General features: G+C 38.0%; 1 protein-coding gene across 2 annotated transcripts in view; it reads left to right on the forward strand.

Annotated features, from left to right (window-relative positions):
* The first annotated feature begins 6,789 nt into the window (after positions 1 to 6,789).
* IFT57 (intraflagellar transport 57) overlaps positions 6,790 to 13,399 on the forward strand; it is a 58,588-nt gene continuing 51,978 nt past the window's right edge. The window contains exons 1-3 of one of the 2 annotated variants that reach the window (XM_082460500.1): positions 6,790 to 7,130; positions 9,672 to 9,834; positions 10,672 to 10,790. In XM_082460500.1, the coding sequence (XP_082316626.1) occupies positions 6,925 to 7,130; positions 9,672 to 9,834; positions 10,672 to 10,790 (488 nt within the window). In that variant the 5' untranslated portion in view covers positions 6,790 to 6,924. The remainder of the gene's footprint in view (positions 7,131 to 9,671; positions 9,835 to 10,671; positions 10,791 to 13,399) is intronic. The other variant, XM_082460499.1, reaches the window with a different exon arrangement.

Below are 13,399 nucleotides of genomic sequence, written 5' to 3' on the forward strand. Positions count from 1 at the left end.
AAAGAAGAGCCTTCTTCCAAAATACACTCTACTCTTCTATATCCTAGATTGCACTTGCCAATTTACACATGTATGCCACGTTAAGAGTATGAGCTATCTGAGCACAGAAAGCAGGCTCCATAAGTCTTTGTATCACCATGCCCAAGCAGAGTGCCTAGCGCATTATATGTACTCAAATATTTGCTGTGAAAAAAAATTGAGAAAATACTCTGCGGCTGTCAAAAGCAAAATACTGATCTCTGGATCTGTTAGTTTGGGCTTTCACCTTCACACCTTCAGAAAGAAAGAAAAAAATTCTCTCGTCAAAATCTCACTAGATGCAAAGACAGAATGGATTACTTGTTCTATTCATGAAGCAAAATATGTAGGTATGGAGTAGGAAATCATCTCCACTAAATAGCTAGGAATAAACATAAGGTGTTTGGATTTAATGTTTGATTACCATGTAATGGTTTGAGCAATGGGTTCCAAAACCTCAAGACAAGGTGCCAATAACCATTTGAAAAACAGGCCATCAGAAATCCTGGTGTACTGCGTATTGCAATGCAAAGTGTGGCATCTAGCAGATTTTGCTTTTATTAGGTTCTAGGGACCCCCATTAAGAAAGATTTTGTCACATTTATTATTTACTCTCCATCTTGAATTTAATTTTTCCTTGAGGGAAAAAATGCTGTCCCGTAAATAAACTGAATCTTCTCAATCTAGACCTTAAAGAGTAAACCTATTTCTATTTAACCTTTAAAACTCTGAAAAATCCGATCAACCCTTCTTGTTAGTACCCAATATGTGTCAAATTAAGTGTTACTAACGTATATGATGGAATAGAACTCTTTATCAAGAAACTAGAATGAGTGTTTCAATATTTGCAGAGTTAACCTATTTTGCCATCTGACAGTATATACTACAGCTGATCAATCTTTAGCAGACTCTTTAAAAAAAAAGCTTAAGACCATCTTCACTACTTCAGAACCACATAAGAAATTCAGAGGTGTTGCATTTTAATGTCAACTATTGTAGTAAAAGTTGCCAGTGCCTGCCCAGATCCCTTTTCACCAGGCTGATATATGCATTCCCCAGTTGCTATGAATATTGGGGGCTCAGTGTTCACAGCTGCATTCTTTTCCAGAAAATTACCCTTGACAATAGAGGCCACCTCACCCGGAGGTGTCTGGGACAGCCCACAGCCAATGACCCACGGAGACAAGGGTATAAAGACCAGCCATCTTGCCCCACAGTGGGGCATCCTATGGTGCCATTCATGCCCCAGAGAACATATCATGGTGCCCATTACTACGTTCTGTTGAATCTCCTTCCGAATATCTATCACTTTCTCACCATTCTAATTGCTTCTTATCCCAGTTCAGGAGCATCTCTCATCTCACTATTTGAATTGCCTTCTGAATCAATGTTCATCTTCCCATAGTCCCTTCTCTACAATATTGCCAGAACACTCTAAGATGCAAATTTAATCATCTTCCACTTCCCCTCCCACAACACACGTGCCTCTACTTGAAATCCTTCAATAACCATCCCCATCACCTACACAGAGGCAGTAAATGGAACTCAGTTCATCCATGCACTTTGTTTCTCCTCCAAGAAAATGAGACCATGGAGCAAAGAAAAGCCTTGATATACATAAAATACAATGCAACTTGATGGCATTTATCTACCTTGAGAGCCAAAGTTAGCTGAAACAGTTAACTATAATCTTGGAGGCATTAGAAGACTTCCATTTAGTAGAGAAGAACTAAAAGACAAAGTAAATCCAGGGCAATGGGTTACAAAACCACTCAATTCCCTTTCTAAGTTAGGGAGTTTATTACAGCAAGTTAGGACTGAGTGTGTCCTACTGGTGTTTTGGGCAATAATCTCCTGGACCTCTGGCCCAGGAATCTCTTGGTATATTGGATGGGAAATTTCACAGGTTAAGGTTGGGATGATGATTAGTTCCTAAGTGGGTAAGTAATGATGAAAGTCAAACCTACAGTAGTATAATTATGTTAAAGAATAATGTGTGCCTATTTGATACGTAAGTATCTAATGTTTGAAAGTTTAGCCTGTTAGAGAAACAGACTGACTTGTGATTCCGATTTATAATACACAGTTGAGTAACTGATTTAGACTTTTGGTTTTACATTAAAATCTACCTTTACAACCAGTACTGCAATATTTCATAGAACTTCTTTCCCTCCTCTCTCACTTTTTACTTTTAGAATCAGGAGATTTTATAATATCTGGAATAGTTTGTCAGATAATATTAAAACAATATAATAAGCTTATGAACAGTTTAAAACCTCTATAGGAATTTAAGTTGTAAATCCCCTCATTAAACTCCACTGTAACAAATTTACTATATTTACAAATTGAATAAGATTTGAATATCAAAATAAAAGAATAAGGCTTCTCATTTTGAACTTCAATGCATTAATAAATCAAATACATTTAACAACTAAAGTAGCCCCTGAAATAGTATTTTCTGGGTTAGAAAGGTCACCCTCAAAGTCATTAGGATCTCACAATGACATACAAATCCAAGCTCAGATCCTTGCAAAATCATAAAACATAGCAAAATTGAGCTGAATTCCTGCATGACAAAAATGTCCCCTCCTTGAGATGGTTCATGAGTTTTCTAGGTCACCACAGTCCCTCCCCATACCACATACACGCATCGCTCAGTCACTCATTTACCTTGACATTCCTGGTTTTTACATAGGCATTAGCTATTTCAACCCATGTCTCTAGAGCAGTGCTTCTCAACCAGAGGGGATATTGTCACCCAGGGGCCAGCTGCCAATGTCTAGAGACATTTTTGGCTGTTACAAGTATGGGTGGGTGCTACAGGCATCTAGCGGGTAGAGGCCAGGGATGCCGTTAAAATCCTACAATGCACAGCATAGCCCCCAACAACAAAGAATTATCCAGCCTAAAATGTCAGTAGTGCTAAGGCCAAGAAATCCTGACCTAGAAGAATGCATCTAAAACCCTCCAACACGGCACAGAGGCCTTACAGTGATCTATCATCTTTGTGTATCCTGGAAATTAATCCATTGACATTAAATAGGTCACAAGTATCTCCTTTCTTCATGGTTTATAGAGTCCTCATTTGTCTTTAATTTCTTAAATTTTGATGAGTTTCTCTTTTCTTTAAAATTTGTTCTTTATTTCCTTCAAGAAACCCTTCCTTACACTGAGATTGAAGATACTCTCTTTTGCTTCCTTCTAACCATCCTACAAGTATTTCACATTTATGTCTTCAATCCATATGGAATTTATGTGCTGGAATTCAGAGATGTAATTTTGTTTCCATATGGATAACCCATAGCATCAACAGCATTTATTGAAAGTTCATCTTTCTCCACTAGTTGGTAACACCAACTTTGTCATATACTGAGTTTCCATGTAAACTCTCACCTGGTTCCAGGCTATTTTCTATTTATTCCTGTGATGCCATTATTTTAAGTTATACTTTTATTAGGGAACTTACTATCTGATATGATTCCTTTCTCTCGCTTCTTTAAATTTACTCTTACATGAATTTCAATGGAGGCCCTCTTGGAATTTTACTTGAAATTGTACTGAGTTTATGGATTAGGTAAGGATAACTGACTTTTCTCATTGATGAATATTGTATCCCTATTTGGATTTTCCATGACTTTAACAATTTCTCTGTAACCATAATGATAGACTTATTCCTGGGTGTTATATATGGTTTGTTTTTGAGGTTTTTGGTTTTTACATAATTTTTCTTTAGTTTGGATCTTATATATGGCAAACTTGCTGAACTGTCTTAATAGCTTGTCTGTACATTCTCTTGGATTTTTCACTTAATCATATTACCTGGAACAGTTTTTTCTTCTGCAATACTTACTAATTTTTTGTCTCATTGTACTGGCTCTGATCTCTAGCACAGTTTTGAAGAGTGGATGTCTTCACTTTGTTCTTGACTTTAAAAAGCTTTGCCTCTAATGCTTCACATTTAAACATTTTTTCTAGATTTGTGGCCAATACTTTCTATCAGGTTAAGGAAATTTTATTCAGTTAGTGGTTTTCTAAGTTTTTTAACATCCCAAATGGGTGGTACTAGACCATTTATAACACAAAGCAGCTTTGTTCTTTAAGTCTGCCCAGTCTTCCTGGAGGACTTCTTATATTAGGAGATGCAGCTGGAAAGCCTTCCTCCATCTTTGAACCTGCCTCCTTTTCACCCCTAGCCTTGCTCAGCATCTTTCAGGGAAATCTATTTAGCTTAAATCACTTTTGATTGGGATGCTCTTTAGTTTTCAGAGATTAACCCATTCACAGAAATATCTTAAGGGCCTTAAAAACTACCTCCTATCATTTCACAGATAGTTTGCAAGAGATAAAAGAGTTAGAAGCCTGGCTATCAATTGTGGTCAACACATTTGATGTTGGGATCAATCTTTAAGGGATAAATCTTTAAGATTCTTGGAAGTATACACATGCCTCAACATTCCATTCTCTTCAAGCTCTTATTTAACTCCTTAGTCAACCAGTGAGCAAGTCCTGCCAAAATACTAACACAACTGTACCCCAAAACTCCTGGGTGGCTGAGGAAGCTGGAAGAGGATTTGAGTGTGTACTCTCACACACGTGAAGGAAACTACTTCCATCAGGCAAAAGACCTCTTGAAGTGTTAAACTGTTATGGGTAAACAAAAATTCAGCAAAAATAATCCCTAGGTCTTATAAAAATAAAATGACATTTCAGTGTTCTTTCCCATCTTTTTTTCCTGTGAGAAAATATGCAGTGTTGAACAGTTGGTTTTTCCTTTGTTTCTTTCATTTTTTTCTGTGCCAGTTACTGGGGGACAGTTTATATTTTAATTTCATCTTTTCTTCTTCACACAATTAAAGGGGAAAATAATTATTCATACTGATTTCAAGCTAGGCTGCGTCAGTATTGTACCTGGGAAGGAAATGGGTAGGTTCTGGGAAAGGTGTTTTCTCCCCCCAATCAAAATACATATGTTGTTGGAGGATTTCTCGTCAGCCAAAAAACAATGTTTGACTATTTCATTCTTAGTGTTATATATAACTTTCTGAAAATGTCAGAATATCTAACGTAGGCAGCCTGCTTTCAAGTGAACATCTCCTTGGTTATAATCAATTTACCTGTAAAGGCTGACACTGATCTGAGTCATCTAAAAAGCCACAGGTTACTTGTTGATTAATCAAGGACCTCAAAGCATATAACTGAGCTTATACTTTTTTTTTTTCCAATCCTAAAAAGCTATGCATCTATCTTGTTCTCTGAAAGTTATACAGACATACCACAGTACCCTTTACCCACAGGTATGGTGGTTGCTGTTGGTATGTATGGGGGAGAAACACCGTTCTAAGGAGGCAAAGAAAAACAACAATTCGGCAGTGGTGCAGAATCAAATCCAAATTTCCCACTCGTTTTTATTGAAAGCAGCTGTTAATGACCTGCAGTAGGCAAACGATGACATTTATCTCAAAAAATTTTCAGTGGTCTTCCCCTTTGGGTTATTTTCTACATAAATTAGTCATTTTACATATTCTTTTTCTTTGGTAAATAGAAAAAGGTATTTGCCTTTCTGGTTTTTCACTTTGATCCTTTATTGGTATCAAAAGCAAGTTAGGTCTAGACTGATATTAAAATGAGAAGTGTTCTGCCCATTTTTCTAACAAAAAGATACTACAAATAAATTTTAAACTTCAGTTCTGTCAAAAAATGGGCCTCTTCTATGTTCTCTAGTAGCAGATACAGGAGATCAGAGATCAAAAATCACATAAATACAAACATACATTCAACCTCTTGCCATACGTTTTCTTCTCCCAGGAAACCTCCAGCATCCACCACTTACCTCATTTTTTATGTAGCTGGTAGGAAATCTGCTTGATACACAAACTCTTTTTGACAACTGTAAAGCTGTGGTCAATTACGCCCTTTCTTGTATTTTCCAGGTCAACAGCTGCGCAGTACAGTAGTTAACACTCTGTCTTTAGCCACACTTAAGAGTTATCGCGCAGGGAAATTCCTTTCAAGATTATCTCCTTTATTTTGTTGATTTTTAACAAGGAACCCCCAAACTTTATACTACGTGTAATGGGCTTGAAACAGATTAAGCAGCAGGATGTGAGTTTAGAGTTCTTATTTCTGAGGTAGAACAAATCCTTCCTCATGCCTCCTTTCTGCTTATCCTCAGCCTTTCTTCTTCCCCACCCCCTCCCAACCAACAACTTTTCCCAGCCCTGGAGTAACAGCGGAGAATTATAATACTTCAAATCTTACAATATATTGTTAAACACAGCATTCCCGAATGAGAGAAAGATTAATGAAAATTCTCGTTGGAAAGCTCCTGAGGTAAGGGGAAACCTATGATATCGACTCTTTACAACTGTGAAAAACTTTCAGTTTTGAAAAGAAAAGTAAAAAAGATACCATCAGGCTAGCGTAGTCTTCAGTACTGCACGTCTCCCTTTACTCTTTTTAACTGCTACCAGCTGACTCACACTCCGACTCGGGGGCCCTTGGCAACCAACAGCCCAAGCCCCCTAAAGCCTGCTAAGGACCACCAACAGAGCACAGCGAAAACGCCCGCGAACCCTCCTCTGTGTTTAAATTGCAGCGGGAGGAGGCGTGGCCTAACGTGAGTAGGAGAAAGCCACGCCCCCACGGGCGGGGCTGTCTCCCAGCCACCGCCTTCCTAGAGGCGGGGAAGGGGCGGGGGGGGAACACATGACGTCATCCAGGGTGCCCGCCCTGGTTGGAGGGAATTTAGAAGAGACTAGGCGGGAAGGAGGCGGAGTCTAGTTTCCCTGGTGATGGGTTGTCCGGCGGTCGCCTGGTAACCGGCCGCGGAGGTCCTGGCTGCGCCAGCGCAGGCCGCGGAGGTCTGTGGGCCGGCGCTGACGCTGGGCTCTTTCTGTCTGTTCCGCGATGGCAGCGGCAGTGGTCACGCCGTCGGGTTTGGAGGATGGGGTGTCTCGGTCCCGCGGTGAAGGGGCAGGGGAGGCGGTCGTGGAGCGGGGCCCCGGCGCGGCCTACCACATGTTCGTGGTGATGGAGGACCTGGTGGAGAAGCTTAAGTTGCTCCGCTATGAGGAGGATCTCCTCCGGAAAAACAACCTGAAGCCCCCGTCCAGGTGGGTGCCCTCGTCCCCCGAGCGCCTGGATACCGGCTGGGCTCTGGGGAGATGCCTTCCTCCGGCCTTCGGGGGAACGCCAAGCGCGAGTTAGCGATCACTTGCCTCCGTCTTCCTACGCAGGAAAGGGCACTTCACCCCAAACTTGGCGACGGAGGGCCGGACTACTCACGGAGCTTAGACTTCGTATTTTTGTAGGGAGAGTAAAGTTTTGGAACTACAGATAGGATTGGAAGACAGCTTGCCTAGAGCACACACGCAGCTCCATAAAACACAATTTTTTTTTTTCTGATTATAAACGTAATAAAACAACCTCATAGAAAACTCAGAAAACACAAGAAAATGTGTAAAAATAGTACTGCAATCACTCATAATCTCATCCCGAAAGATGAATGCCATTAGCAATTTAGCTCTATCTCTAGTTTTTGTTTTCCTCTTTGAGAGCCTGTCCCTACAACTTGTAACTGTGGGTACCTAGACCTTGCTGAGCACTTTATATGCAGTTAGTAAACTTGTTCACTAATTGCTGTGGTTTAAAAGACTTCTGCCTTTGCAGTAACAGTATTCTCGGAAACTGAGAAGTGAAAAAGGCAAATGAAATGACGATTATTGGAATTGTCTCTCTCTCATAGAACGCAGAGGCCTGCCCTGTTCTGGCGGGGAATAAGTCCATCATATCCTGAAGCCACTGGCATTAGTTACTGAGGATAGTGGACAGCTAGAACTTTCTCTTCCAGTCAGTGTAGCTTAGTGATAGCCTCATAAATAAGTTTTGTAGCTTTCCTTCACGTTAGTACTTACTTAATTTTTTGTGTTTATTTTAGATCAAGACTTTGTAGTACTTTTTCTTAAAGGCTACAGCTAGTCTCAAATAATTTCCCTTGACAGTTTGGATCTCATTTCTTGCTCTCTTCCAATAACTCACATTAGAAAATATGTAGGCTTCATGTAAACTGCCCATATTGCTAAGCCAGTCCATAATAGGAGAAAAGTTAGAGGAAGAATCATTGTTGCTTGATTCATGATAGAAATTGTAGGATTGGAAGTTATTACTTAAATGAATAGGATAATATAAACAACCAACAACTTCTATGTTAATAAAAATGTGTTTTTTTTCCTCCAAGTATATTTTTCAAACTAAAAGAAAGGCCTTAAGGTTCTATTGATATAATCTCTATACTATTTCCTCAGGAGTTCAGCAGGGTACTTTGAGTCATGGATTTGCATGGAAATATCCTAGTTTAATGGTTCTCAAAGTGCAGTCAACAGACCAGCAGAATCAGTATCACCTGGGAACTTATTAGAAGTGCAGGCCCTTTCCCTGGTCTAGTGTATCAGAAATCCTAGGAGTGGGGCCCAGAAGTCTGTGTTTTAACAAGCCTTCCAGGTGATTCTGATGCCTGCTAAAGTTTGAGAACCACTGTCCTAGGTCTACAGTATTTATCAGTATCCATTCGTCTGTCTTAGAGTTGTTATCAGCTGATACGGAAAAGATGAGTCGTTAGTAGTGTGTGAACATATATTGATACCTACCTGGAAGGACTTCATGGCCTTTTTTTCTTCCCAGCTTTCTGTTATCTTTCAGAACATTTACACTTACCCTGCAGGAAAAAGTTTTGGAAACAGAAAGGAGTAGACTGCTGATTCTTATGAAAAATAGTTATAATATCTATAAATCCAAATGTAAACACAATAGTGATAGCTACACATAAAAGCAAAATAAGATCTTTGATCAAACTGACAAATGCTGTTGCTAGCAGGTTTTATTCCTGATATGTTTAGGCACAAATCATGTTGACCCTCATAGGGCTATTTTTAGTAGGCTAGGGGATTTAACCTAAAGCCAACAAATGTTTGTTAGACTGGGGATGTGATACAAACGCAGTGGTTCTTACTCCTGGCTGCACCTTAGAACCACCTAGGAAACTTTTGAAACATGCGCATACTGGGGCTTCACTCCCAGAAGTTCTGATTTAATCTGAGAGGGAAGAAGCAATGTGTAGTAAGGTAGCAATAGTTTGACAAGCTCCTCAAGTGATTCAGTATGCAGCCAAGATGAGAACAACTGTTTAACCTAGAGGATAGGTTAGAAACAGTAAGCAAAGATAACAGTGACATTGTAAAAAATGTAAAAATGCATAGTGAATAATCATTAAGGTCTTTTTTTAAACTCTGAGCATCTCTTAATTCCAAATGACCATTTTCTGGAAGTACTCTCTTATTAATTATTCCTGACACATAAATGATTTTGGCCAAAATTCTACATGCTCGGTTTTTTAACATGACCTGCACTTTCTGGATGTAAAGTCTTTGATCTAATATTTTGTGTCCAGTAGTAATTGCCCTTATCCTGTTGATTAAAAACTTTAATGTGAGTGTTGTAGATTACTAGAAACTTCAAAGAGTGAATTATCAATGTGTTTTGTTGTTAAAGCCATTTGGAAAAAAAATCCTTTGGCAATTTTGGATTTAGCTCCTTTAGCTACTTTGGACTTGTTTGAAATATTTCATATTCTACCCTCCCCCCTTCTTTTGAAACAGACACTATTTTGCACTGCCTACCAATCCTGGGGAACAGTTCTACATGTTTTGCACTCTTGCTGCTTGGTTGATTAATAAAGCAGGACGCCCCTTTGAGCAACCTCAAGAATATGATGACCCTAATGCAACAATCTCTAACATATTATCTGAACTTCGATCATTCGTAAGTGTAAACAACTCTCTTCTTTCTGCATTTTCTCAAGTTAGGACATTTTTAATATTGATAATACAGCCACGTAAATGCTAGCCTTTTAGAAGAATTCTCTTTGAATAACTATATATACACACATGCATATATATGTGTATATATGTATATATATAATTATATCTAGATTTATTTTTCAGGTAAAATCCTCTCAGAATGGTTGATATTATAACATTAATGCCACTTCTAAACATGTTTAGTGTACACACATTATAGCCCAAAGTAATAATATTTTTCTTAATCTTGATATGTCTCTGAGATAAATTTATGGATACTTAGTTCTCCTTCTAAAAAATGACTAAAAACTAGGAAGCTGAAACACTGTATTTTGAAAGGGAACTTTGATTTAATAGACCATGATAGCAGTTGTACTTTTCTGACTTTTCCTGGGGACAAGCAGTAAGAATTTTTGGCACACATGTTATTGATTTTTGACAAGTGAATCACTTCATCCTTTGCATGGTTGTTTAATGATATGATACCAACCTAGTGGTTATACTGAATTTTCACCCTAACAAGATCAATTATTTGTTCTGCTGTCATGAGGTTATTGCCTTTTAATTTGATACTTTTGACAGTAAAACATCTTCATTTTCCTTTAGTATTTCTGTACCAATGGATTAAAAAAAAAGACTAAAGAGATGGATTTTTAAGAAGCAATGTAATTAGTTATTTTAAATCATATTTGAAGAATAGAGAAGTGATACATTTATTCAGCAGTACTTTGCTTAAAATATTTTGACATTTGCAATATAAATAACAAGTTATACCCAGTTTATCTTTTTTGTATTTCAGGGGAGAACTGCAGATTTTCCTCCTTCAAAATTAAAATCGGGTTATGGAGCGCATGTATGCTATGTTCTTGACTGTTTAGCCGAAGAAGCATTAAAATATATTGGTTTCACTTGGAAAAGGTAAAAATTACCCAACCTGGCAACAGTAATTTTATGTGCGTAGCTTTTTCTTCTAAGGGTTCAGAGCTATTTAATTGAACTGATAGGAAGTATTTCTTCTTGACTGTTCTAAACTGAAAATGCCACACTTAATTAGAAAAGTTAGTATAGACAAAATTGGAATATCTGGTATCTTCAAAACCAGTTCTGATATTGTGCCCCTTCCCAGTTCAGATATATAATTATTAAAGATTTAACTGTAACTGTATATCCTGGTCAATTTAGGAAATTTTTTAGAAGTTTCTTTGCATATATTTATTTATACAACCAAAGATAGTATATACTTGGGGGTAAATGATAGCTACAGATTTAAGGAAAAAAATGGAAATTAATATAGTATTTTAAGTGGGATTTTCTCCTTTGTTTATAGTGACTGGGCAAGAATAATACTGAAGAAGCCACCTGACACTCTGTTAGGCATTGTTCATTGCTTCTTTCTCTGACCTGTGATTTGTTTATATTTCTATTGTTGTATCTATACCATGGTATTAAAGTCATTTGTTTACAGGTCTGACTTTCTTGCTAGAAATTATAAAATCTTTGTATGTACTCTATGGCAGTTAACATAGCATTTGATGTATCATAGATACTCAATAAATGTTGACCACATGGATAAGGGAATAAAATATTAAGAAACTGTCAATTTGTATAGGTTATAATTAGAAAATATATCAATTTGGTCCTTTGGAGATTGGGATTATTGATAGGTTAGAGACTGTGGAAGGCATTATTCAGGTAAAAACATGAGCAAGCAGTGATTTTGGATTAGAACTAACTTCTTGGAAAGGTGTATATATTGTTTGTATATTTTAATGTATATTCAGTTACATTCTCTCAGGAAAGTTATCTACTCTCTATTAATGAATACTTTTAAAAACTTACTTGACTTAGGTTATCATCAGGTTGAATCATATGAAATTACCGATATTCATCTATTTTTGAACTAAAAAAAGTGGTAATTTCATACGCTCCAACCCAAACAGTACTACTTAGTGCAGTGTGAAGAATGAGTACATAATCTACATTACTTCTTTATTAGATTCCATGAAAAGTTATGGGATATCCTGCATTTGGCATTTTTTAAAAATTATTAAATCTATTGCCTAATGAATTCTAAATTCACCAGAAATTATTGGTATCTTAACCACTATTTAATTTGGTACTTCCTTTGTTTCTTAGCATATCTTATTCTTGGCCACGCATTGTGATTTGGATAATTTATAGGGACCGTATATACATGGGGGGAAAGCAGGGGGAAACATTGAAAATAGGGATTAGAGAATATATCAACTATGTGATATGTAAGTGACGTAGAAGTTACGTGTTTATAGATGCTTATTTTATATATCTAAATATGCTAAAACAAACCCTAGAAAACATAGAAATCCTAGGAAAACATTGCCTTTAAGATATTTTCTAGTTCAAAAAGGAAATTATTCTTTAAGAAGATTGATTTGGAAGTACTTTACTTCCTTAGTATTAAATGTCGATTTTTGTATTTTGTTAACCTATCTGAGGTATGGATTTTTAAAATAACTTTCCAGGAATAAATGCAAATACTTTCTTTGTAAAGATTTATTTATTTTATTTATTTTTTTTATTTTTGCTTCATTGGGTCTTAGTTGCGGCACACGGGATCTTCATTGAGGCATGCAGGATCTTTCTTTGTGGCATGCGGGCTTCTCTCTAGTTGTGGTGTGCGGGTTTTTTCTCTTCACTAGTTGTGGCACACAGGTTCCAGGGCGCGTGGGCTCTGTAGTTGTGGCACACAGGGTCCAGAGCGCGTGAGCTCTGTAGTTTGCGGCCCACGGGCTCTAGTTGAGGCACGCGAGCTCAGCAGTTGTGGCACGCGGGCTTAGTTGCCCCGCGGCATTTGGGATCTTAGCTCCCTGACCAGAGATCGAACCCTCATCGCCTGCATTGGAAGGCGGATTCTTTACCACTGGACCACCAGGGAAGTCCCCAAATACTTTTGAGTATTTTCAGTATGGGAAATGTGTGTCATTAATCTTGATGGAGAAATGAGTGTTCAATACTTAGTGTTAGGACCACTGATTAGATTTTGGAAATAAGAACAAAGCTGAAGTCCTTCTTATTACTTCTATCAAAATAAATTTCAGGACTTCCCTGGTGGCGCAGTGGTTAAGAATCTGCCTGCCAGTGCAGGGGACACAGGTTTGAGCCCTGGTCCGGGAAGATCCCACATGCCATGGAACAACTAAGCCCATGTGCCACAACTACTGAGCCTGTGCTCTGCAGCCTGCAAGCCACAACTACTGAAGCCCACATGCCTAGAGCCTGTGCTCTGAAACAAGAGAAGCCACTGCAATGAGAAGTCTGCACGCTGCAACAAAGAGTAGCCCCCGCTCACCACAACTAGAGAAAGCCCGCACGCAACAACGAAGACCCAATGCAGCCAAAAATAAATAAATAAATACATTAAAAAAATTTAAAAAAATAAATTTCAGATTGATCAAAGATGTAAATGTGAAAAATGAAACTATAGGAGTGCTGAAAGACCAAAGGGGTGTGGGACGTGTCATGTGATGCAAAAGCCTTATGTATATGAT

Source organism: Balaenoptera physalus (assembly GCF_965194825.1).
Source record: "Balaenoptera physalus genome assembly, chromosome: 4".
NCBI classification, from domain to species: Eukaryota; Metazoa; Chordata; class Mammalia; order Artiodactyla; family Balaenopteridae; genus Balaenoptera; species Balaenoptera physalus.